General features: G+C 39.7%; 1 protein-coding gene across 1 annotated transcript; it reads left to right on the top strand.

Annotated features, from left to right (window-relative positions):
• Nucleotides 1-292: 292 nt before the first annotated feature.
• Nucleotides 293-24179, top strand: STAMBPL1 (STAM binding protein like 1). Its single transcript, XM_057401016.1, has 11 exons — nt 293-861; nt 11582-11769; nt 13162-13379; nt 14748-14823; nt 16800-16895; nt 18183-18537; nt 19120-19244; nt 20139-20276; nt 20922-21034; nt 22582-22681; nt 23878-24179. Exons 2-11 carry the CDS (start codon nt 11686-11688, stop codon nt 23932-23934), a joined length of 1362 nt encoding a protein of 453 aa, XP_057256999.1. The 5' UTR covers nt 293-861; nt 11582-11685; the 3' UTR covers nt 23935-24179.
• The last annotated feature ends 353 nt before the right edge of the window (nt 24180-24532 follow it).

Genomic DNA, 24532 nt, shown 5'->3' with positions numbered 1-24532 from the left:
ATCATGGGCTGACTGCTATGTTGACTGGACATTCCTAGCATAGTTTAAGGCCAGCCTATAGTACTGCACTGCGCTGCGCTGCGCTGCACTACACTAAACTGCACTGCACTGCATTCTTGTTCAGAAACCCCGTCTGGCAGCCTACTGCAACTCCCCTACCTCCTCTGCCTTAGGGAAGAAAGTCCCCTCCTCTCCAGCGACTCCTCTCTCCCCGTTCCACACCCCCATACGGACCACCACGGCTTCATTTAAACCTTCCTCCTCCTCCTCCTCCTCACTCATATACCTTCCTTAGCAACAGTGCTGTGTTCCCCCTCAGTCAGCCGCACTGGCGTTCAGGTTAGCTCAGGTGCGGCACGCTGGCCCCGGTACCTAGCACCTATGGACTGGAATGGCTGGGCCGACACAGGAGCGCGGGTGAGGTGCTGGGGACACCCGCGGATGTGCACGGGCCTTGGCGCTCCCCTCGCCCTCCCGGGCAGTCGTTGGGATGCAGCCGCAGCCCCGGGCACGCGGCGGCGCCCGCGGTCGTTGGGCTGTGGCGGCGGGGGACCCCGCGGTGCAGAGCGGACCGCGGCCACGCCGCTCGCCCCGGCGCCGCGCAGGCTCCTCCCTTCGCCCCGCACCGTAACGCAGGCCGGCTGCGGCGGCGCAGGGCGCTCCGCTCGGCTCCGCACCGCCGTGCCGCCGGCACCTGCCCTGTCCTGAGCGGCGTGCCCACGGCACCGAGTTCCGGCGGCGGAGGCCCGGGCCGCCCGTCCGCTCCTGCCCGCTCCCCTAGGCCCCCCGCAGGGCCGCGGGAGCCCCTCGCTTTGTCTCCAGAACCGGCCGCCGGAGCCGCTCACACGGATGCGAGATCCGGTAAGCAGCCGTCGCCTTTCCCCGGGAAGCGCGGGGCAGGCAGCCGGCGGAGCGCTGCTTCCATCCCGCTGCTTTGCGCCAATGGTCCCTGCGGGCAGAGGGAGAAGGGGGTGGCGCCGCGCTGTGCCGTCCCATGCCCCTTCCGGGGCCAGGGAGCCGTGTGAGCCGTGGCCGGTACGAGCTCCATCAGCCCTGCTACCTTGGTGAATGTCCCTGGTGTGTGATCACCCCGTCCGGTCCCCGCCCCGGTGTCAGGTGCCGCGATCCCGGGAGGCCTGTTGGAAATCGCCCTCCTCCAGGCAGGGCGGAACTTGTATGCGAGGAGCTTCGGGCATGTGCGTGCTGGGGAGAGGAGGATGGTGCGGGGATGCGGCGGGGGCATCTCGGTGTCACTTCGTGCGGGAGGCGAGAGCAGCGAGTCCCGCTGGGCAAAGCTGCGGGTTTTACTGCGCCCACATAAATAGGTAATGATAGGTAGTGTGGTGGGGAGCAGAGCTCGGAACGTTATCCTGTGTCAGGGAGAAAGCAAACTCAGAACAGCACTCTATTTTTAAGTAATTTCCATATATTTGTGAAAGATCAGCATCAAAACTTAGAGTGAAAGAATGTAAAAAAAAAAAACACTCGAGAAGAAACAGTGTTTGCTGGGCATAAGTAACTCTCCCATAAGCTGTTTCTGCTCGAGTACCTCATTTTGCACCTACCTCTGACTGAGTGCAAGTGCTCTGAGAGCCTAATTCGCTTCTCTCACACATGGATTCACTACCCTGTTTCAGAAGGGTGGCAAAAAGTAGCTTCTGGAAGAATTCCTCTTGGTTTGGAATTATTTTATTTAATATGCCTATGGTTCTGAATGCTTGTCTGAGAAATCATGGGCAGGAAAGAGCCACCTTTTACTGAGAACAGAAAGTGGTGAGATTATGAAGTCTTGGATGGATTGTCATTCCCAAGGAATTAATTCCTCTGGCAAAGGCCAGCCTTGAGAAAGTTCTGTCTTCACAGAAGTGGATTTTCTCCTTATTGCAGGTTGAAGAGCTTGACTGTCCAAAGCTGTGGCTAGCATATATTTGATAAATTGCCTTAGACCATCAGGTCCTAGAAAATAGGATACAGACTCGGAACTTCATTAAATACTCTTAGGAGAATGGAGTCCAGGTTTGTTGTTATGGGTGTTGCAGAAGCAATCTATTGTATTACTCTAACAGCTGGATTTTCTGATATACTAAACGCATTTCTGCCTGGTATACTGCATGTTTATTCATACCTTTAGGTGCTAATATTGACAAGCCCTGAATTTCATGGATCACAGGAGAGCGTAGGAAGCATTCCTCTCAAATCCTGTATAATTCTGTAGGTGAAAAAAATCATGCTTACATTTCTTTAATGGCATTTTAAATGGCTGTAAGTGCAGGGGGGGTGTTTTGTAGTATAATGTTTAAAAACAGGGTTCAGTGTCGATCAATCTTGCAGTCATGTGTATTATTAATATTGCTGTGGCGTTACAGCAGAGGCATTTCTCATGTGTTTTTTTTTTATGTGCATGAAGTATGTTCAAGGTCAGGCCTTCAGGCATTTCCTGGAAGTTAATTACCAAGCTGAGGAAAAGTATAGCTCAAGGTGAGGGGCATCATGAACTCTTCAGCTGCTGAGGGAGTGGCAAGGTCACTTATGCATGAACACACAGAGCACAGGCTGTATAAAAATAAATATTTGGTCTCTGCTGGACTTGTATGCATAGGGGGCTATTTTTTTTTTTTTCTCTTCTTATCTAATTCCTGAGATTTTATTTCTGTATCAAAGGTTACATTTCAAGTTTGTGTTCTGAAACTTAGTTTGCTGCCGTGAAAGTCTTTGTCTATATCGTTTTAATAAATATTAAAGATTTAGATTGCCATGCCAGAAAACAAATTTTCTGGCCATAGTTTCCATTATAAATAGAAGTATTGGTCCATTAAATCAAATTATCTTGCTCATAAATTTCGTGAATGATTCGTGTGTAGTGGCTTCATACTGTTGTTGCATTGGCATCCCTGTTACAAAAATCCGGCATTTTCAGTTTTACATGGATGGTGATACCTTGTGGTAATGCTGTGAGTCAGGCACCTGCTCAGACACAGCCCATTGCCTACCATTTCCTACTGGCAGTTCTAGATGACTCACAGTTCAGAGCAACATGGAACTGCATTAGGGAAGCTGTGGGCTCAATGTGCAAAGCGTCTTCCTCTTTTAGCATCTCTGAACCACTGTTGAAAGGCCTTCAGAGATGTCTAGGTCTTTCCATTGATACAGAACGGGGCTTGGCTAGGCTGCAAAGGTCACTGGAATCATCCTGAAGGGATAAGCAAATAATTCGGCAATAAGCTCAAAAATAGCCTGTGCAAAGCTGCACTGGGATAAATAGCCTGTTGGCCGGCCTGTGCTCAGCTTTGACATTCTGGGTAATTCAACTAACTTTCAAGCAGCCCTGTGAGCTGACTGTGTTACAGTCAGTGCTGCTATAAAACACATGCTTACCATTGTCACTCTTAGCAAATTACAAGAGATGAAATATTATAACTATCCAAGTGTGTGTGTGGGAAATTTTCTAAAGTGCACTGTATTCTTCTCATAGAGCCTGACATTCCTTTTCCCCCATCTGCTCATAGCATGAGAAATCCTGAATCACCTAGGATAGGGAAGGAGGTCAGAGACTTCATTATGAAACCAACTAACTGTGTTATCTTACTATAAGCATCATATTGCAGAAACATGCCAGATTAACTGGTAGTTATTTGTACTGGTTGACCACATTCCATCCTTTGGTAACATAGTTATTAGCTTTTTGCTTGCACCTTGCTTACTCAACTATTAGTGTACAAAATAGTCAGAATCCATTGAACTAATGCCCCAAATTAGTTTTTGTAGATTTGAGACCACAAGACAAGCTTCATTCTTTCTAGACAATTTAATAGACTTCAGATGAATGTGAATTTGTTTGGGGGCTTTGAGCAACCTGGTCTAGTGGAAGATGTCCCTGCCCATGGTCAGGGGGCTGGAACTAGATGATCTTTAAGATCCCTTCCAACCCAGATCATTCTATGATTCTATGTCAGAAATGTCAATTAATTTTACTTCTCCTTTTCTTGTCGCCTGCATTTTGAACCATAAGGAAGTAAGGCAGAATAGGAATTTTCAACAGATTGCACAAGAAATGTATTATTGCAGCCAGTTATTGACCCAATTAACAAATATCCTTATTAGAGGTTATAGAGTATGAAAGTGTTATAAAATTAAGTAGCAAATATTTCCAGAAGAACCATTACCTTTATAGGAAGAACCGGAAGCTTCTTAACCCTTTTTTATTCTGGAGGGTCTTTGTCTTTGTGGGAAATAGGGTTACAGGTAGAAAAATCTGTGAAATCATGCTTTCTACATTTCTTGGAAGTCTATGAAGCGTTGCAGACCTCTGTGCTGATTTTAGCCTCTCATTTGTTTCCCTTAGCAACACAGCTGCTGGTCTTTATCTTGGAAGTCGGTTTTATCAGTGATGTTGTGTATTGCAGGTATCTCGTTTTTCAGTATTTCAGCTAAATCATCAAAGAATAAATTATATTACAACAGCTATTTCTTTTATTTCTGCCCTCTTCTGGTTTACCGTGCCTCAGTACACTAATTTTCATGCGGGATTGCTGTGGATTTTCTAAAGGAAGGAAAATGACGCTGTTTCTCTATGTCACGTCTAGAACACCTTTTTAGTGGGTCACTGTCAAGATGCTGTTCTATATTGCATAAGTATATTTCAGTGACTGCTGAAAAGGCTACTGCTTGTAATCCAAGACGTTCTAACATCAGTGATACTTTATCCATTATCCTAAAAATGCTTTTGTGCTGAAACTGAATGGTGTTAACAAAAAAGGGAGAGGGAGGGACTGTGTTTTGTTTTGATACAAGAAACCACAAGAGAAAGAACTTTCAGCAGTTCACAGATGAATGTTTCCATGTTCAGTAATTCTAGTCTGTTTTTAGCATATTCTCTTAAAAGTGACTGATATCTTTGTAGATAGAGCATATTAATAAATCTGGTAGAGAGCCATCACCTATGTGTACAGCTCAGATGCATAGGGTTATGTTGCAGCAGCACAAACATACTAGATTTTGACTTCAAAACAGTCTGCATAAAAAATAAATGAGAAAATAGGTGGAGTCAGAGGTCTCCTCTGTGCTCTGAAGCAATGAGAAAAGCCTGTAGGTTCTACTTTCATATTCTCTGTAGCAAGTAGAAGACAGGATCTTCCATGTGTCATTTTGGATGTTATCTGTATATTGCAGTGGTTTATCAGTCTCAGCTGACCCAATAGCAATATAATTTTATTTCTGTAGCTTCTTAATGCAGTCATGTTTGTATCTGTTCCAAAAGGAAAACTGTCCATAGAAAACAGCCAGTCAATGATATTCAAGTGGCTACATTAACTAACTGCAATAATCCAAATATTTGTACAGCAACAATAAAAGTGTTCAAATAATTGGTATAACTTTTTAGCTAAAAAAAAAAACCAGACCCTTATGTCACCCACAGTTTCTGTAGGTGAAAATACAGCTCAATTTTGTGAGGCAAGATACAGCACTGCATGGCGTAGCCATATAAGCAAGACTTGGGTTTGGCAGATCTGTGCGTGGAAGATCTCCTCTGCACCTGATTTCTCCCTCTCAGTACCCAAAGGTGAAGATGCTATTGTTGACATGCTGCAGGCACAATCTGCAGAGAGACCTGTAGGCAGCGTGCTGGGAGATGGGTGAGTCTGGGCCTTCACAGTAGGTGAACAAGAGGATACAATCTTGACCCACTTCTAAGAAAGATGATTGTATAGCTTGGCAGCTGTCTCTGGGAATTAGTAGAGCCTGGGAGGAGGTCTTGGCTATGTTTTTTAAATGGAGTCGTATAGCTACGGGGCAGTGTTATGAACTGTTACTGAGACAGGCATTTCTACAGACAGGTTTAGTAGCTCTTACTATGAAGAACAACTTCTCCATTGAAAGATGTGGGGTTCTCGGCAAGAAGCTCCTTGAGGTGCTTCTTTGCAATGAAAAACCATTCTGTTGGTTTTGTTTGGTTTTTTTGTTTCTCTGCACGAGAGAATGATTTTGCCATGACATTCAATGCTTTGTTGTTTTTTCCAGAAGAGACTACTTGCTATGCTAGCTGAATCATTTGCTGTAGCAGTGAACAGTTGTTTCAGGAAACATGTTGACAGATGAACATGCTGTTTCCTTTTGGAGAGAACCAGCAGAAGGCAATTTTCTATTTAGGCTGTTTGTTAGCAGATTTTATGTGAAGACCAAGTGTGTGTATAAATTACCGTGCACTGTGCCAGTATATGGCCTGGCATTTCAAAAAGAGCTGAATGAGTTTGGTGCCTGCATTTTTAACCTATTTTTCACCAAATTGACTTGAACATTTCAAGGTACAGAAGTACAAGTATCTGCATCATGGGAGACATTGGCCTGAAACAGTCCTTTATCTGTCAGTCACTGACAGACCCTTTTATATTTTGAGACGCATCTAAATTCTAGGATTCTATAATCATCACACATCATCACACATAGAAAAATGGAGTCGTACTGTTTTAACTTCTCATGACAATACTGAAGTAACCTTTTTCTTACAGTGGGCTAAATACAGAGTAGCGCTGTCAAGTAGTTTATAAAAAGCAGAACTATGCCACATTTTATCTCGTATATTAGCAAATATTTCTCAGTATTAGGGTTGGGATCCTTATGTATGAACTGAAGTGAATGCTTTTGGTGGGAACCACATCTGGGCTTTACATTCCATGGAAATATAGAACAAAAGGATGAATATTTCTAAAATAATCCACTATTTAAAAATATGCAAAGAATAAGTCATTGCTAATGCCCTAGGTCCCTGTTATTCTTAACAGAACCTAAGATTTGAATCAAAATGTTCTTTGGAAAGTTTTACCCATGATGTCTTTAATGCAGTGTTTTAGTAAGACCAAGAGTCAAAATATTGCCAAATGTTTCCAACAGTGGTGAAGTCAGTGTGTTACAACTAATTCCCTTGGTATTTGAAAATATGTTACAAAGGGGAAACAAAGTTTCAAAGTAACTAATAACAATGTTTCAAAGTAACTATTAATGAGTAACTCAATACTGGAATTTGGCAGTTACTTGTTTATAAATATAAAAATCTCTCTCAATATTTGAAAACCTCTTCTGAAAAACTGAAGATGGAAAAGCAGCCTCAAGATAATAATAAGTAGTTGAAATTCAGTCCTCATGCTGTACAGTCAGCTAGTTTCTGGAAGGTACTGGTACTCTGAGCTCCTCTTTGTGTCTTCTCCAGCAAGTTTGAGCCGCACAGCTTGTGCAGGGGTACTACCAGTCACTGTGAGCATCCTTCGGCAGAGCATGGTCCTGCTTGGCTTCACTGTCTTTGCTGGTACAATCCGCTCACATAGGTTATGCTGGTGAAGGATGTGTCATAATAAAGGGACATTTCAAAGCCCATCATAGGAATGCATGAAGACAGATAAAAGCTTTTTCTGCCCAAACTGTGAGCTGGCTTGACGCAAGCCATTGCAAACACAAAATGTGTAACATAAACAGTTCATACTGCGCTTGAGCTAATAAGCCTTGCTGTCCAGCTATGTGTACCACATCTTGCTATCACAGAGTATAGTTATATAGCTTGAAAACTTAGCAGGGTCGTGCCTCTCAGGCTCCAAGCACAGGCAGAGAAGCTCATTTGTCCACATCCATCCTTCCTAGCAACTGTTTGAAACATGCCAGCATGCAGCAAATTGTGAGGGCGTTGGGGAATTTGTGATGAATTATGACATTATACCTCTCAGAAAACCATGAGAGTTTGTGTATGCATTCTCCAGATCTTTTCATGCCACCTCTGTCTTACTACCCGACTCTTGAGGTACTCTATATGTCTTGATAGACATATTCTATCTTTATGCGTTACTATTTGCATATACTTTTAAGTTAAAATTTCTCTCTCTGATTCTCACTTCTCTGGTACTTGGTACCATGCTTGTTAGCCTGAACAGAAAAAAAATCACTTTCAGTGCTGTTTAAAATGCTGATTTTTCTCACTTTGCTCTATTTCCTATAACTGAAAGCATCTGATTTAATCTAGCTGGATTTTGCAAAGGATTAATGCATAGTAAAAGAAGCTGGATCATATAGGAAAGGAAATGTTCTTTGAGGATTTGTTGAGGAGTGCCATTACCAGTGAAATTGAGAAAGGTTTCTTAACTGTTGAAAGGATGTTAAATTCTTATATTTAATAACTGTCAGAAAAGATATAATTAGAAAAAGCTTGATTTGCATGCTAAATGTCCAGGCATTTCTTCTTAATCAGCATTACCTAAGTCCATCTAAATTAGTTGGAGCACCTAAAACTGTAAAGCAGAAAAAGATGCATCTTTAGTCCTTGAATTTAGAACACTTGGCACTCTAATAAACTAAGAGAGCTCCAAGCTGGCGTTGTTTCTTATGGCCTGTGGTTAGGGTTGGAGTGTAGTTCACTGTGTTAGCTTAATTATTTTGTATGTTTGAATATAATTAGTTGTAGTTACACAGAGAGGTTTGGTATTTTGCTCTTTTAGAGTGAAATGTAAATGTTTTTCCAAAAGACAAAGAGAATGGGCAATTCTTGTAGGCACTATACAAGCTCTTAGGGTGCATTTTCAAAGCTAGCTTGTATTGATCTAGGACAGTACTGCCTCAGAAATGGGCAAGTCTGCTTGCTGGCTTCATGTTTCTGCCTCCTCCCTTGCATATCAGAGTTCGAGAAGGAAGTAATTAATTTTAAATTTCTATTTGTTTTTAATTTGGATCAGCTACAACTTGTCTTGAAGTCACTGGAGTCAACAAAGAGGAAGTACAAAGAAGTGTGGTGGGGGTAAGAGGAGCCCCTTGGCAGTGTCATGGCCTTCAACCAGCTGAAGGCGATTGTGAAGCTGTGCCATGAGGAGCATTATGCACAAAGGCATCCCGGGGAACTGACTGTGGTGGTGTTTTTAGTAAAGCTTAACTTTCTGCATTTTAATTGTTTATAATTCTGGCCAGTGTGTCTGCAGCGCAGTCATAATAGAGCCCATGTTCTTTTTAGTTTTAGGGTTTTTTTAATTACGCTGCCACCTGTAATAGCTAATATCTTTGATTTTTATTTGGCATTTTTGTAAAAGTGATACAAGTTCATCCTAGTATGTATTCTTTATCTGCAGTGTCTGGGTTTTAATGTGTTCCTGAAGCCAAATTTAAACAGTCAGTTTCCTCTTTTATTTGCAGTGATTCTTCTGCTAAGCTCCTGCACTGTGACAGAGCTTCTTCATCCTTTCAAAACTCTGACACAACTTTAAGGAAGTGTGATTTTTTTGCTGTTACCAGACATCTCCTCTTTAAAATACCTGGTATTACACTTTGTCTTTCCTTATTATTAATACTTCTTTAGTTTAAAAAAATCACTGAAATCACATTTATAACTTTATATTCTTAAAGTCAATCAAAATGAGACATTTTTGCAGGTTAAGAGTTCCATGATGTCTCCCTGTGCCAGTTCCAAAAAGATTTTGGCTGGAGGATACCATAGGCTTCTTTATTAAAGGCCCAAAGCAAACCACCAATTAGTGGCTTTTGTGTTTCCCACTTGTTGCAGTAACATTTTTCCCCTTGCCTACCAGGAAGGTTGAAAGGTCTAGGTGAAGTAATAGCTGAAAAAAGCATATGATCCATATCCCATGCCCTTCGCTGGAAAGCATCTCAAGAGCATTCTCTTAAATGTTCATTTCCTCACTAGATTTTGGAGAAAGTCAAAGCAGTTTTCTTGCCTAAAAGCTGCTAACTGAAATAGAGAACTGAATAGAAATACATTTCTTCTTTACTTTTGAACATTTTTTTTTTAATATATAACTACAATTCTAGAATATTTTGCAGTTGTCATACTTGAGCGTACTCTAGACCAAACCCATCCTTCCATTCAGCTATTTTAGATCTCCTTTTGTAATTGTTATTCCCAAGACACACAGCATATGAATGCAGGGTCTCTTCTGCAGGGGCAGAAGGCTAATGTGAGCTCTGCCCTGGGCAAGCCTTTAGCCCTCTCCTTTCACGGTCTACCACACCTACGGTGGCTCAGCTGAAGAAGGGTTTCAGGTGGAACTAGGCGTAAGGCAGTAGGTTTCTTTGTATAGGCTAAAGCAAAAAAAAAAAAAAAATCATTACTGTGATCCCCTGAGGTCTTTCTATAGTTCATGAATAGGCAATGAATAGGCTCTACCTCCAAGGTGATCATTTACACCAGATCTCCGTGATATAAAATTAAATTGTTTAGAGAACTGTTTCTATTAGCACTGCAACCACAACTAATGTTCATGTCTTGGGCATATATGACATGTTCCATTTTTTTGTCACAAGCTGTGCAAGGATTTTTAATGCCTTAATTTCAATACCTTAATTTCAAAAAAGCAGGTCTTGAAATTGAATTCACAGACCTGTGACATACCTGATGATGAAAATAAAAATCCTGAAAGTGGAAAACATGGATATAAAGTCAAGCAAGAATATATTTATTGAGACTGGGAGGTTGTACAGAAAAGTGGAGGAAGAATGATTTAATAATGCAGCATGAGAATACCAGTAAGGGCTTTTACAAGTAAAATAGGATGATTCTGATTATTTCAAAGAAAGTCTATTACTGAAATGGATTCAATGTCCCCTGTAATATTTGCACTGATGGTTAAAATTAATGACTGATCTAATAGATACTGTTAGGTTTTTTTGAAAAAATAAGGAAGACCCAAATACAGAAATCAATACTTGGAAAACGCAGCCAGCTAAAAACACATTAGGGTTGTTTTTCTCTAACCCAGAGTCCTCTAGCCTCTAGAGAGAGATGTGCTGAGAAAATATCTTTGCTGAACCCACTCTTTATGCTTTTATGAAAGCATAAAGCATATTTATTGCAACATATAAAGTGCCTTTGACATTCAGGAGCAAATCTGTTTAGATTGAGTGCACGTAAGTGAAAAAAAGAAACACATTAAGAGCTTCTTTTTCATATTTCCAGTGTAATTTAAATAATTAATTTCCCTTTCACAGTTGGGTTTTTATTTTTTTTTTTCTGATGGCCACATGTCTAAATATTTGTCTTCACTCTTCAGAGCTGTGCAAGGAGCAATTAATATCAGTTAGCTCACTAGAGTTCACTGTATTTCGAGTGTTGTTGAAGTCAGGAACACATGGTGCTTGAAGTATTTCTCTGCTTTACTTTACTGGTATGAGTTTGTGCTCAGTTTAATTACAGGTTTAGCAGAAAAAAAGATGCCAGATTCACACTGTTTATAATTGTGTTTGTCAAAACATACTCTCAAGGAAGCACAGATTTTGTGATTAGTCTTTGAACTTTTGAGCTTTTCACTTAACACTTGAAAGTTGGGGAGGTGTGTTAAGTTACTGTAAAAATTGTAACTATAACTTGTTATTACAGTGGATTTGAACATGTTATAATATTAGAACAAGTCAGCTAGTCCAAACTGTCCTGTAATCCCCTATGCATTCCCATTTTAAATTCTAGATGCCTGGTAAATTTAGATTATTATTAAATATGCAAATACTGTGATAGTGAGGTTATGAGTAGGTGCAGGCATGAAAACTTACATGACATTTGAATGTAGTACTAAATCAGAATGACTTGCCTTATTTTTTCCAGCACATGACCACAATTATATATCTATGTTTCCCTTGGGCTAATAAACCCTGAGACAGCTGGCTGCAAATACTGAGTGCTGGATTCCCACTGCCCTTTGCAGTCAGATGGAGACTTTGGAGGAAAAGAGCAATCTCCTTGGTTTGCAGACAGAAAACAATATGGAACAATCCTTCACTGTCAGCTCATTGGTATGTATTACAAAGAAATGCTTTAATGGCTGAGCACCCTCCCTTTCAAATAGGAAACAATTCAAAAGAGATGCTTAGCAGTGTTGGCTGTCAGCTACAAGGGTTGCTTCCTGCATACTGCCAGTTCCTCACACATTCTGCCTGATGGCTTTGTTGCAACATATTTTATTTCTATATATGTGGTTTATGGGTTTTCAACTTGCTTCAATGATCAGGTTTTTAAGAAGTTGAAATGAACATTTTGAATAGAAAGTAAAAATTTTCATCAGAGGAAACAACTTGCAGTTGCCAATTATTTAGCCACTTAAGAGGAAGTTAATTATTATAATAAACAGCTGTGCTTCTTCAGTAGAGTTAGTTCTAACTTCTTGGGCTGTAACTGCCTTGTTTGAAACTGGAAATGAACATTTGAAGTGAACTGTTGACTGAGCAGGGAAACTGACTGCTCTTTATTAGGAACTATACCCATCAGTCGTGTGATGGAGTCAGAGTATTCAGGCCCTCCATCAAATTATTACAATAATTTAGGACAGAATCCTGTAGAATTTCATGTATGGAGGTTTCTAAAGAGAACACACTTTGTGTTGCCTTAGATTTACTTAATTTTCTCTTTTTTTTTTTTTTTATTTGAAGATTTGGGAAGGGGGTAAGATCACTTTTTATTTGTGATTGCAATCACTATTCATTTGCAATTAAGAAACATGTTGGAATGTTTTAACTGTTTTTCCTGGTGGTGAAACCAATGCCTGCTTTGAGGAAAAAAAAGCTAAAGATTACTATGTTCAGCTCTGGGGCCCCCAACACAAGAAGGACATGGACCTGTTGAAACAGGTCCCAAGGAGGGCCACGAAGATGATCAGAGGGCTGGAGCACCTCTCCTTTGAAGACAGGCTGAGAGAGCTGGGATTGTTCTGCCTGGAGAAGAGAAGGCTCAGGGGAGACCTTATAACAGCCTTCCAATACCTGAAGGGGGCCTACAGGAAAGCTGGAGAGGGACTTTTTACAAGGGCAAGTAGTGATAGGATGAGGGAAAATAGCTTTAAACTGAAAGAGGGGAGATTTAGGTCAGAAATTAGGAAGAAATTCTTTACTGTGAGGGCGGTGATACTTCACATAGGCTAAAGCAAGAGAAGCTTTGCCCAGAGAGGATGCGGCTGCCCCATCCCTGACAGTGTTCAAGACCAGGTTGAATGGGGCTTTGAGCAACCTGGTGTAGTGGAAGATGTCCCTGCCTGTGGCAGGGGGCTTGGAACTAAATGACCTTTAAGATCCCTTCCAACACTAACCATTCTGTCATTCTATGATTTCCTTTGAGTTTCTTGACTAAGATCACTTACTGAAAGCAAAACATAACATCTGGTTCTGTTTGCCAAACTCTCTGTTCTTTTTCAGAAAAAGCTGGTAGCTATTCCTGACCATACAGACATCTCTGTGACCCCAGAAGAGAGAGTACGTGCCTTAAGCAAACTTGGCAGCAATATCACAATCAATGAAGATATCACTCCGCGTCGTTACTTTAGATCTGGAGTAGAGATGGAGCGAATGGCATCAGTATATATGGAGGAGGGAAACCTGGAGAATGCTTTTGTGTTTTATAATAAGTTCATAACGTAAGAAACTGTTTGTAGTCTTTACAGCTTATAATTCTGAAGAGCTGCAGTGAAAACAGGGCACACCTTTAGCTCAGGGGAAAAATGTTAAGTGTGTTCTTGCAGAATAGCTTTGCTCTCTGGAGATCTTTAACTAGAGGCTTTGTTGTAATTTTGTCTCAACTGTTAGTACACTACTCCTATCCATCTATTAACTGCCAGACGTGAACTAGCCTAATATACAGAAGTTTAAGTTTACTATACCAGGCTACACTATGAGCACTGCTTCCTACAGATTATTCTGTATCTGTCAGCATGTTGGTAAAATAAAGTGCATGGCTTAAAAAACAATGGTTAGATAAAATTTCTGAGCCTTTAGTAGCTACGCCCTATGAGCTTCTGCTGATCTTAAAGATGGTAGTATTGCACAGCACTTAAAAAACATGAAAAAATGGCTTTTTGCCTCATTTTAGTTTTCTTCCCTAAAAGGATTAAGTAAAATGTATTGCTGCTTACATGAATAAACACAAAATCCACAACCTATGTTCTTTGTATTATTATTTTTCCCATGCAAACCACCAAATCTGGAGAGCTTTCTTTGCAACTCTCAAAATAACCAGCTGAAAAATATATCAGTGGCAGATTTAAAACTAGATAGTTTTGTTATAGTATCGTTTGGTTTTCTTACTTCTGAAATGGGGTTTTTTGTATGTGTATTTTTAAATTTTTATAATGTTACACCTCTTTCCTCCTCCCTTATTTTCCTCATGCTTTGAAAACTAGACAAATTCTTTCTTAGTCCACTTCATTTTAAACATCTGTATCTCTATAAAAAGAGGGTCTGGAGCTGAACATCATACAAATTGCTGAAATAATGATAGTAGCTGTGTATTCCAAAGTCTTTGCAGCTGAGTATTGCCATACTTTAGATGCCAGGGTAAGTTCAGAACACTGCAGTTAGCTGTGCATCTTGGTCTGGTAAAAATAACTGCTGTAATGACAGTCAGTTCTGCATTCTGGACTTCCCATGTAAGATTTGGCATTTCCGGTCAGGATAGATAAAGACTGGAGAAATAGGATTTATTAACACTGACTAAGTGTATGGTGATTTTGAGAGCTATTTTTAGGTGCTGGCTGCTAGTTAGCTCTTTTTTAACCTAACCAAAATATGTTTAGATGTAGAAAATAATCTCCTGTCATTACCCTGTGTGTCCCATACAAGTCTATGCAAGCATTTAAATGTTAGTTTAAACAAATGTGTAGAAACCTGCTCTGAGTCAACTGGAACTCAGCGTTCAACAGTTATGTGAAACTGATTTTTCTGCCAACATAAAAGTTCTTGTGAATGTTCCTCTAGCTATTGAAGTGAACACACTTTTAATTTTCTAGGTTGTTCGTAGAAAAGCTGCCCAATCACCGAGACTATCACCAATGTGCAGTACCAGAAAAACAAGATATTATTAAGGTAGGGTTATGGTTTCTTGGCCTTTAAGAAATGTTTGCCCAGAATCTCTACCTATTTTCTCAGCACTCCCAGTTCACACATACCCCATGGCAGCCACCACACCTCTTTTCACTAATGATTCATGTCCTTTTTTGGTTTAATCACCTGATCATTATTGGAAATCACATTATCCATCTACAAAGTGAACAAGAATACTCTATGAAGAAGTTAGTAGATTGTTGGAAACCCAGGTACATCTATTTCTGAAAGTCTATATATTAACTCAACAGTACTTTGGGTTTGATTCTGGTCCTAGTTACATGAGTAGATAATGGTCCAAACTGACTATTGCAAACAGGAAAAGAGAGATGTGTGGGTATTACTGGTGTCTGTGCAGTATTTGTTTACCCTGCTAAATAATCAAAGCATATTTTTGCTTGCTTTATTACCAAATATGTAGTTACTTCATACCAGAGTTTTTCCTCCACTTGTGTATGAAGTAGTTTTACCTTCTCTTTTTTTTTAATTTCTAAAAGAGAATTTCAAATACAGTCTTATTCTGAGCTTAAACTATCTGGAATTGCCCAGTGAGAATTGTTAGAATAAGCATAAGTGCCCCTTGCTTGATGCTGCCATATTTGCATCCTTTCCCTACAGTTAAAGCTCAGTGGTGTTATATTCAAAGCTGTCAGGGTCCGACTGGGGAAAACCCCAGTGACGGAAATATTTCATTCGTGAACCCCAGAGTGAAACTAAGACACAAGCCAGGTCACGTAACAAAATCTGTCAGTTCGTTTGTTATTAAAAGACAATTATTATAAAAAAGGAAATGACTATAAAAAAGATAGCGATAGGACAGATCAGAAAAAAAGATAGAAATTCATTCATAGCTCAGAGAGATAGCCACCACCATGGATCCAGTGGTGTCCTGAGGGTTCATAGTCACTGTCCTTGGTAATGCGAGTCCTCCGGGTTCTGTAGCTGGCATCAGAGGACAGTGTCCCCAGGGGCCCATAGTAGTCTTTGGAGGTGGGTGATTAGCTTTTTCCCCATTCATTATGAGGTGGGCTAAGTACCTCTGTTCTTAATGTCGCCTACTGCACATTCCTGGTGGACCAGTTTCACTGGCCTTTCAGCCAGCTTTTCAACTAGGTATGTCTGTCAGCTATCCTTGAGATAATGCACAGCAATTCCTCACACCAATCCTTGAGGTAATGAATGGAGGAGTCTTATCTCAGCTTCTCCCACCCATCTCTCAGATAATGGACAGTTTCTCATACCAGTTTTTGAGACAATGGAGAGTGGAGTCTGTTTTCAGTTCAGTCTCTCACAAAAGCCAAAATGCTTCATGTCAAATTTTTGACCTGTCTCACACAGTAGGGCACTCAGTAGGATTAAGCAAATGGTCTCTTTCCCTCTTTTCCCTACAGCCTCTAAATTATTTTGTAGTAGCCTCTGCATCAGTAGAAAACATGGGGCATTGTTTTTGTTTTACAAACAGGGGTGTCACGGGAAGCTACTTGCTGTCTCTGCAAATAAACATTTTTTTTTCTCCACCTGGAAATAGCTATATTTAGACATATTTCTGTCCATGGAGTCCCAGAGAAAACTGTGATGATCCTACCTGAAAGTTTGACTTGGCTTCTTTAATAAATTACACCTACAACAAAATGTTAGTCATCACACAGTTATTAAAGAAAACAGAGATAACAGATAGCAATCTAGAAAAGAAGGATTAATCTTGAATTGGGATAAGTAGTAGTCATGTCACATCTTTCACTGACATATAGCTTTATTGAAATCAGTGTACTACAGAAGTTTCATAATATGATGAATTAGTTCCTTTCTTTCCTGGGAGAAGATCAGTACCTTTGTTTTGGTTTTTACTATTTTGTAATTTTAAGATCTGTATTACAGCTGAGTTTATTTTTCCAGGTGGTTCTTTTAAAAAGCAGAAAATAAACTTATCTCTCTTTCTTCCCCATCCCACCCCAAAGAAATTGAAGGAGGTTGCATTTCCACGGACAGATGAATTGAAGAGAGATCTTTTAAAAAAATACAACCTAGAATATCAAGAGTACATGCAAAATCAAGTAAGTTTTATATGCTTATTAAATCACTGTCGGTATGAATTTTTTTCCTGTCATATAAAACGTCTTAAAAACGAAGCAGTAAAATGCCAGTTCTACAAGAACCTGATCATTTCACAGGCTGCTTAAAATGACTTCTCACTTCTCAGAATCTAACCAGTTGGTCATTTGAAAATAAATAATGCAAATATGTGCTTGGAAATAAATGTGCTGTGGTACTTAATAACTGTCTACAAGTATCTAAATAGATCTTGGCTGCATTCTGGTTCTGTTTTGTAAGAAGGGTACTGTTAATACATCTGTATGAGTATATGGAAAAAGTCCCTTAGCTCCTAATAAGTTCAAGTTTGAACTGAACCTGATTTAGTCTTTAAATAACTGTAAATACATGTGTCTTGTGTATTGAAGTCACTGAGAACAGGGTCTGTAGTTTTAAAAGCTCGTCTTGGAAAGAGTATCTGGGAAAAAACACCTTTTTCTTTCCTTCCCTTAAAATTGACTCCATATTCCTGTCACTGAGCGGCTTGAGGCTTTCTTTCCTGCTCTGTTTTGTTCATGACACTTAAGAAATGGCTTTTCTGTGGGTTGTTTTTTTTTTTTTCATTTGCTTCTGAAGATGCTTGAAGTTCTCCTATACTGGGGAGGAGGAAGGGCTGTCGAAACCCAAAGCTTCCCTTGCAATTTGTGGAACAGCAGGTGGCCTGGGAACAAGTGCACATAGGCCAGGGTGGAGAAGCCACCTAATGTGTCTGAGGCTGGGGAGGCTATGCACCAAAACCAGATTAAGCAATCCAGGGGAAGCTGAGGAAAGAAAGTAGAAGAATAAATTTTTCCAAATAGCAACTTCTCCAAACAGCAGCAACAAGCAACAAAACAGATAACAAAATGGATTATGAAATCTACCCAGAAAACTCATGTGTTCATAGATCTCTTATTGCATCTGTCTAGTCTCTTTACCATCACTGTTCCGAAAAGTCTTGTTCTGATGACTTTATATATGGCAAATGAGGCCAGTGTTATAGCTGCTGAAGAAAAAACAAAACAGCACGCAGCACACATATGCAGATTGGAAACTTCATGTTAGTAATTCCTTACTCTCTATATTTCTTTCCATATCCTACTGCATTTGGGGATATAGTTGTATTTGCCAGTTCAGCAAATTTCAAAAGACTTCATTTTTAATGACAGGATTTGGTGGCTTTATTAAACGATTAGATTGCTTCTTTCCCTTCATTTTTTTGTAGCTTTTTTTAGTGTTTTGAGAATGTCACTGGTTTTCATATGTTTCAGAACAAACGTAGAACTGAATTTCTGAAGAAACTAGAGCATCAAAAGCTAATAGAGGCAGAGAAGAAACGAATCGCGCATATGAGGCAACAGCAGCTTGAATCAGAACAGTTTCAATTCTTTGAGGATCAACTTAAGAAGCAAGAACTAGCTCGAGATCAGAAAATCAAAGAGAACATGGTTATGTCTGAACAGATAGATGGAAGTACGCTATCTTGTATTTCTGTACCAGACAACAGATCCCTATCTACCGCACTGCTTCAAAAAAAAGAGGGAAGCAGCAAATCTGGCTGCGCTGGACATTCACCTCCAGTAAACCGGGTCTTAAAGCCAGCAGCTACTTTAAGTGCTGTTCAGAGTAAGTGCAGAGATTTTTCTTTAATTTTTTTTATCTGCCTCTTTGCCATTCATAGCAGCCCACATATTGCATATGCTTACATATATATTCACCGTGAGGATGTCCATAGTGAAATACGCATGAACCGGTTCATGTACACACAGCAGTTCCATATAGTTCCTTCATTTTAAGAGAGGAGATTAGTTGCACAGTTTCACATTTTCCATTTGAGTACCAATAGATGGATCTGGGGACTGAGCCTTAGTGTTCCTGTGTAATGAACTCCAAATCTTGCCACAGACTTCAAGAAAAGCAGAACCTGCAGTGCTTCAACCTGATAAGCCCTGGCCAGGGATGGTATCAGCTCACTGTCACCTCAGGAGCAGGGTAGTGGGCTTATCTTATGGGCTGGTGACCTCAATTTAGGGTGAAGTGATCGTGCTATAGATTTCATCTCGTTAGAAATCTGTGATTTGGGATTATAATTCTTTCACTTTTACTAATTTCTTGTGACTTTGTGTATTTCCTTATTTTAAGGAACTTCACTGTGTAAGCTGCAAATGCCTTTTTCTCTCTCTCTTTTTTTACTTTCTTTTTTGTCAGCTCAATTGGCAGAAGCACTCAGAGGCGTCATTTTGCCCAGGGACCTCTGTCACAAATTTCTGCTGTTAGCAGAGGCAAATACATTAAGAGGAATAGAGACATGTGGAATTCTCTGTGGAAAACTGGTACAGTTTAACCCTCACATTTATTTGGGGAAGACATTTGATAGTGTGTATTTTCCTGTAATGTCTTGACTTCAGAACAAAAGCAGATCTAAACAATTAGCCTTTAGTGTAACTAACTTTCATATTATAAATTGAGTGGTCACTTCAGCAGTGTAGGCTTGCCTGTTTGGGGAAACATCTGATCAAAGTACATTGCTGTTACAAAAGGTAGCAAGTTTTTCAGCTGTACGTGCTGTACAATACAGGCTTTTTCGAGTACTTTCTCTGGCATTCATGTAAGGTAAGTGAGGTTTAGTTGCAGGACAATGAAATATAAAGACTGTTAAAATCTACAGGAGTCATCAAATTCATAACAACACAACAAAAAAGAAAATCCCTCCCCCCATCAAGCTGTACTACATCTGATTTTCAAGCTGGGATTGTTTTTTTTATTTTGTTTTGATTTTCCTTTGACCTAGATAACAATTAATGTCTTTTTAGATCAAGGAAGCATGCCATGGATGATGCTGGCATATATAGAATATTAAAGATGATGTGCAGGTGTATTTGAATCGTGTAAAGAGAAAGAATAGCAAGAGTAGTGATAAGTGTCACAGAAAATAATAATAGTATTCTCAAACTTCTTTTTTCATGTTATTTTAAAGGACAACCTTTTCACAGTCATCTCTGAGAACCCTGCAATACAACAATCTCGTGTTGTTACTACTACTACTCTGTATGTTTTCATGATAAAATGTTAAAGCATGTTTTCAGGTGCAGTAAGTCAGTATAGCTGCACTGGAATCAGCAGAGCTATACTGCTTTGGTTTAGCTGATAGGCTGACATCTTTCAGATCCTGATTTAGCATTTATTTATTAGTTCATTTTTTCAAACAGTCAATGTTTGTTTTACAGACACATAATGAATTTACTATCACCCATGTAATAGTGCCAAAGCAATCTGCAGGACCAGACTACTGTGACATGGAGAATGTGGAAGAGTTATTTGGTATTCAGGATCAGTATGATCTCCTCACTTTGGGTTGGATCCATGTACGTATGACTCATAGATTCCAGCTTTTCTATATCAGCTCTGCGTACTACGTGGAAAAAAAAACCTTGGAAACAATAAACTGAAGAACTGGAATAATCCAGATTAATTTTCTTACTTAATTCTCATTGTTGTCATGTAAATGAGCACTAATATTCTCCACAGATAAGTGCTTCTTAATGCAGTTGAGTTATCCTGATAACACAATGGGCCTGCATTTGCCAGTACAACTTCTGTTTATGTTGACCTAGGGGTATTTTATTACTTTCTAATGCCATTTATTTTCTACTGTATTCAAAAGGGGAGGGGAGGGAAGTATCGTGTTGTTTAAATTTTATATTAATTTCGCTCTTGGGGATTTTGGACAGTCGAGTTATTTGCCTTTGTCTTGTGCTTCTTCATTCCACCTCTTTTCCCCATGATCAGAAAATTGCTTGTGCATCTGGTTGTGAATATGCCACCATAAATCTCATACTGAAAAGCCACTCTAACAATGTAGAATCTGGTTTAACAGAAACTTAAGAAACCAATGTGGGGAAGTACGGATGCTTTCACTTCTTATAAATTATTGTTCCTTCTTGAATGTATATCAACCTTGATTGGTAAGAAGTATTTCATGATGTTGAGTTTTCCTTTTCTTTTTGTAGACACATCCAACACAAACAGCATTCTTATCCAGTGTTGATCTTCATACTCATTGTTCTTATCAGCTAATGTTGCCAGAGGCCATTGCAATTGTTTGTTCTCCAAAGCATAATGAGTGAGTTCCAATTTTTCTAAGTAATATTTAGATATTTTCCCCTGCTCTTTATTGCAAAATCTGATCAAGTGCAAACAGCACATGTCATCTGGGATGAAGGGCAGGAATACTGTATTGTGAGTTTGCTTTCTTTAGGTTGCTTAGACTTGCATTCCAATTAGTCTCCATGCACAGTATTGTTTATGGCTTCTCTCTCCTCCTCCTCCTTTCCCAGCCCAAGGTTTTAAATTTTATTTATTTTCATACCCTGCTCAGTCAAGTGGTAGTGAGAGGAGCTGTTCTTCTGGAGACCTCAGTGTCAGTGCCCTACCACAGACCTAGCTTCATTCTGTCTGATGAAGGAAGTAGAGGGGTTAGACGTATGTCTCTAGGATGAGCTGGAAAATGCAGTTTGGGGAGTAGAAGAGTAAAGATCACATTTTTTATAAAGTCCTATTTTTGTACTTCATAAAATACAAACAATAAGTTTCTGGAAAATAAATGAAAATATGTAAGTATTAATATGAAGGTTTATAATGGAACAGCTTGCCCAGAGAGGGTGTGAAGTCTACATCCCTGTAGATACTCAAAACCAGGACATGGTCCTGGGTAACCTGTTTAAGGTGATTCTGCTGAAGCAGGGTGTTGAGGTTCTGTAGAGGTTCCTTTCATCCTCAACAATTCCATGATTCTCTTTTGGAGTGCTTGGCACTTCAAGACCCCAGGGCTAACTCAATTTTTTAGGTGGTGTGTTGCTTCAGCCTTCCTTTCTGGCCTTCCACCTTTGTAGATATAACTTCTGTGAATCCCATTCTGCTTGCCTAGTTTCCTATATGAGCCATTCAGGTAGCACAGCTCTAAACACAGGTTGAGTGACAAATGCACTAGGCCTTGTAACCTCGAGTACACCTGCATACCTTTTCAAAACTCTGGCCTTCCAGACTTCTTTCCGAGTTTATGCTGATACTCTCTAACCAAATGGAACCTGTTACTACTATCTGTAACATTTGTCAGTCAGGTTCTGTTCTGAAGCTAGCAGCTCTTTTCAGAAGGATGTGGTTTCTGACATTTTGGTCAACACTCAGTTTTAGGTCATACGTATGCAGCAGTGGATTTTGTAGTACTTTGTGTTGCTTAATTACCCGAGAGTGGGGAGGACGTGTACTCTCACCAGTCATTTACCCAGCCAGCTGAAATGCTGCTCTCTTTTAAAGTTGTCCCTCTAGAGTTCAGTGAGTGAAATGCAATCCAGAGCACCTAAGTTTCTGGTTTCTATCTTTCTGCGTGAACTAGCGTCGGCCCTTAGCAGCCTAACATGCCTAATGGGAATAGCTCCAGTACTGTAATTTCTTTTTTTCAGTCTTCCCTTCCCCTTATCATGTCATGAATACAACTCCTCCTGATTTCAAATACTTTTATGTATCCAACTCAGCCTTGGCTCCTGTGTACCAAAGGTCATTGAGTCCCCCTCTGTTGTCCTTCTGTTAAGCTAAGCAATTTGCATGTGAAACCTTGAACATGTATTATGGGAGCAGTATGTAACAGGAATTTCATCTTTTGCTTTCCAGCACTGGCATCTTCAGACTTACTAATGCTGGCATGCTAGAAGTTTCTGCTTGTAAAAAGAAAGGTTTCCATCCACATACAAAGGACCTTAGGTTATTTAATGTAAGTATATAATCCAGCATGGTTTTGACTATTCAAATTCTTGCCAATCGTTCTGCTGCAAGCAGAAACTGTATGTGTTTCAGGTTAGATTTCTTCATAGTTTTTCCTCCATGTTAATAATTTGTTACCCATAATTCCTTCATTGCCCATAATTTTCCACTGGCTTCTCAGTAACTACCATATCTTTTAATGTTTTAATTAGCATAGTATGCTATGTCTATAGTATGGTTAGAATGATCAGAAATGGCACTGTCATCCAGAAGAAAACAATGTTCACTGTTGAATAATGAAGACTTTCTCTTAAGAAAACTCATTCTCCCACTTCATATACAAAACATCTCATATAGCTCAAATAAAAATGATCAGATACAGAGAAGTAATGCTGAAAGACACTGGAAATCATTTCTTTGTTGAAGGACTCTCAGAATATCAATATTACTCCTCAAAAAGAGGAGAAATTGGGGTTGTTTTCTTCTCTTCTTTTATCATTGACTGTAGGGATAATGAGAAGGTCATCCAACTCTGAAAAAATATACAACTTCTTTTTCCAAATGGGCTCTTTTCAGTGACCCTTTACAGACTTAGTTCATTAATGAAATTACTGCCCATTTGAGCTGACTTATAATCATGAGACCCACTGCTGGTATTGTATATTGAACACAAATATCTTTTCAAGTACAACCCCTAAAACACATGGATATTCCAACAAAACCAGTGAGATCACAGCCTCTAAAGACACAATCTAGTCCTAAATGCTTAAAAAAAAAATCCACTACATGGGCAGACACATCTGAAAACACTGCAGGAGAGCAACAGTGCTCACACATTCCTTGCTGCTGTCCCCCATCACCTTTTCTAATGCAGCACACACCACCTTCCTTCTCCATTTGAGGTATCCTACGCTGTGATACCTAAACAATTGCACAGAACTACAATCTGTTTCACAGGCTAAACCCTGAACAATATTATCTTTAGAAATTTATTTCTGATTGGATGTTGTAGTCCTTGCTTTATTGAGCATTCTATACCTGTGATGATCAGGTTTGCCTGTCAACAGGCACAGTGACAGGTAGAGTCAAGACTGGATAGATAGGCATAGTACTAAGCGGCTCAGAAAATGAAAAAGAAACCATAGCCCTCTTATGCTGCTTTACTGAAAATTATTTTTGTGACTAATGGTTTGACTTCTTTTGCAGCCATGTTCCCATGTGGTTGGGAAAGACATAAAGATCATTGTGCTGGATCTGAGGTGATACAGATGGACAATCACTATGTTACTGTACAAATGGCCAAAACAGAAAAATGGATCCCTGTTTTTCCTACATTTTCAGAAATGAATTTTATATTTATACATTTTAGATTGAATGGTTTGATATTTATTGCTCTAGCCTGTTTCAGAGTTATTTTGTTGCTCCTTCAAGATGGATTTCAGCGGCATTACCTCTGAATCTGGAAACATCTCACCTATAAACCACAATAAAAATAACTTCAAACAACAGTAACTGTGTTGAAATAAATAATGTTTCTTCTGTCACATGTTGGCATTAATTGTTTTCTGAGAACTAGAGATTTTTAACAGTGGTTGGCTTTTTGTGACCTCTAGCTACTTGTATCTCTTCACTGCTTCAGAGTCTTTGCATTGTATGTAGTACAGACAAATATAATATTTTGGGTTGGTTTCTTTTTTCATCCTTTTCTCTGTCACATCCTTGTATAGCTCAACTCTTGGCTAAGTTATTAACAGAAAATACTTAGGAAAACACAAGTCCTTTACCTGACAGCTGAGCATCATCACATCTTGAAATACGAGAGATACATCAGAGTCCCCTGGAGAAATGTGTCTTCTCCAGT

This window comes from Pezoporus wallicus, unplaced genomic scaffold (genome assembly GCF_028554395.1).
Source record: "Pezoporus wallicus isolate ANWC-B61680 ecotype Strahan unplaced genomic scaffold, APGP_CSIRO_Pwel_v1 contig_5524, whole genome shotgun sequence".
Classification (NCBI taxonomy): domain Eukaryota; kingdom Metazoa; phylum Chordata; class Aves; order Psittaciformes; family Psittacidae; genus Pezoporus; species Pezoporus wallicus.
Note: the sequence above shows the minus strand (reverse complement) of the source record. Positions and strands in the feature narration are given on the sequence as shown.

What these genes read in the sequence shown, in the direction of transcription:
- STAMBPL1 (XM_057401016.1), top strand. Translation starts at nt 11,686, where the DNA reads ATGGAGACTTTGGAGGAAAAGAGCAATCTCCTTGGTTTGCAGACAGAA. An exon ending in AAAAACAAGATATTATTAAG is followed by an intron (nt 14,824 to 16,799) that starts GTAGGGTTATGG and finishes CCCACCCCAAAG; the next exon opens with AAATTGAAGGAGGTTGCATT. An exon ending in AAGAGTACATGCAAAATCAA is followed by an intron (nt 16,896 to 18,182) that starts GTAAGTTTTATA and finishes CATATGTTTCAG; the next exon opens with AACAAACGTAGAACTGAATT.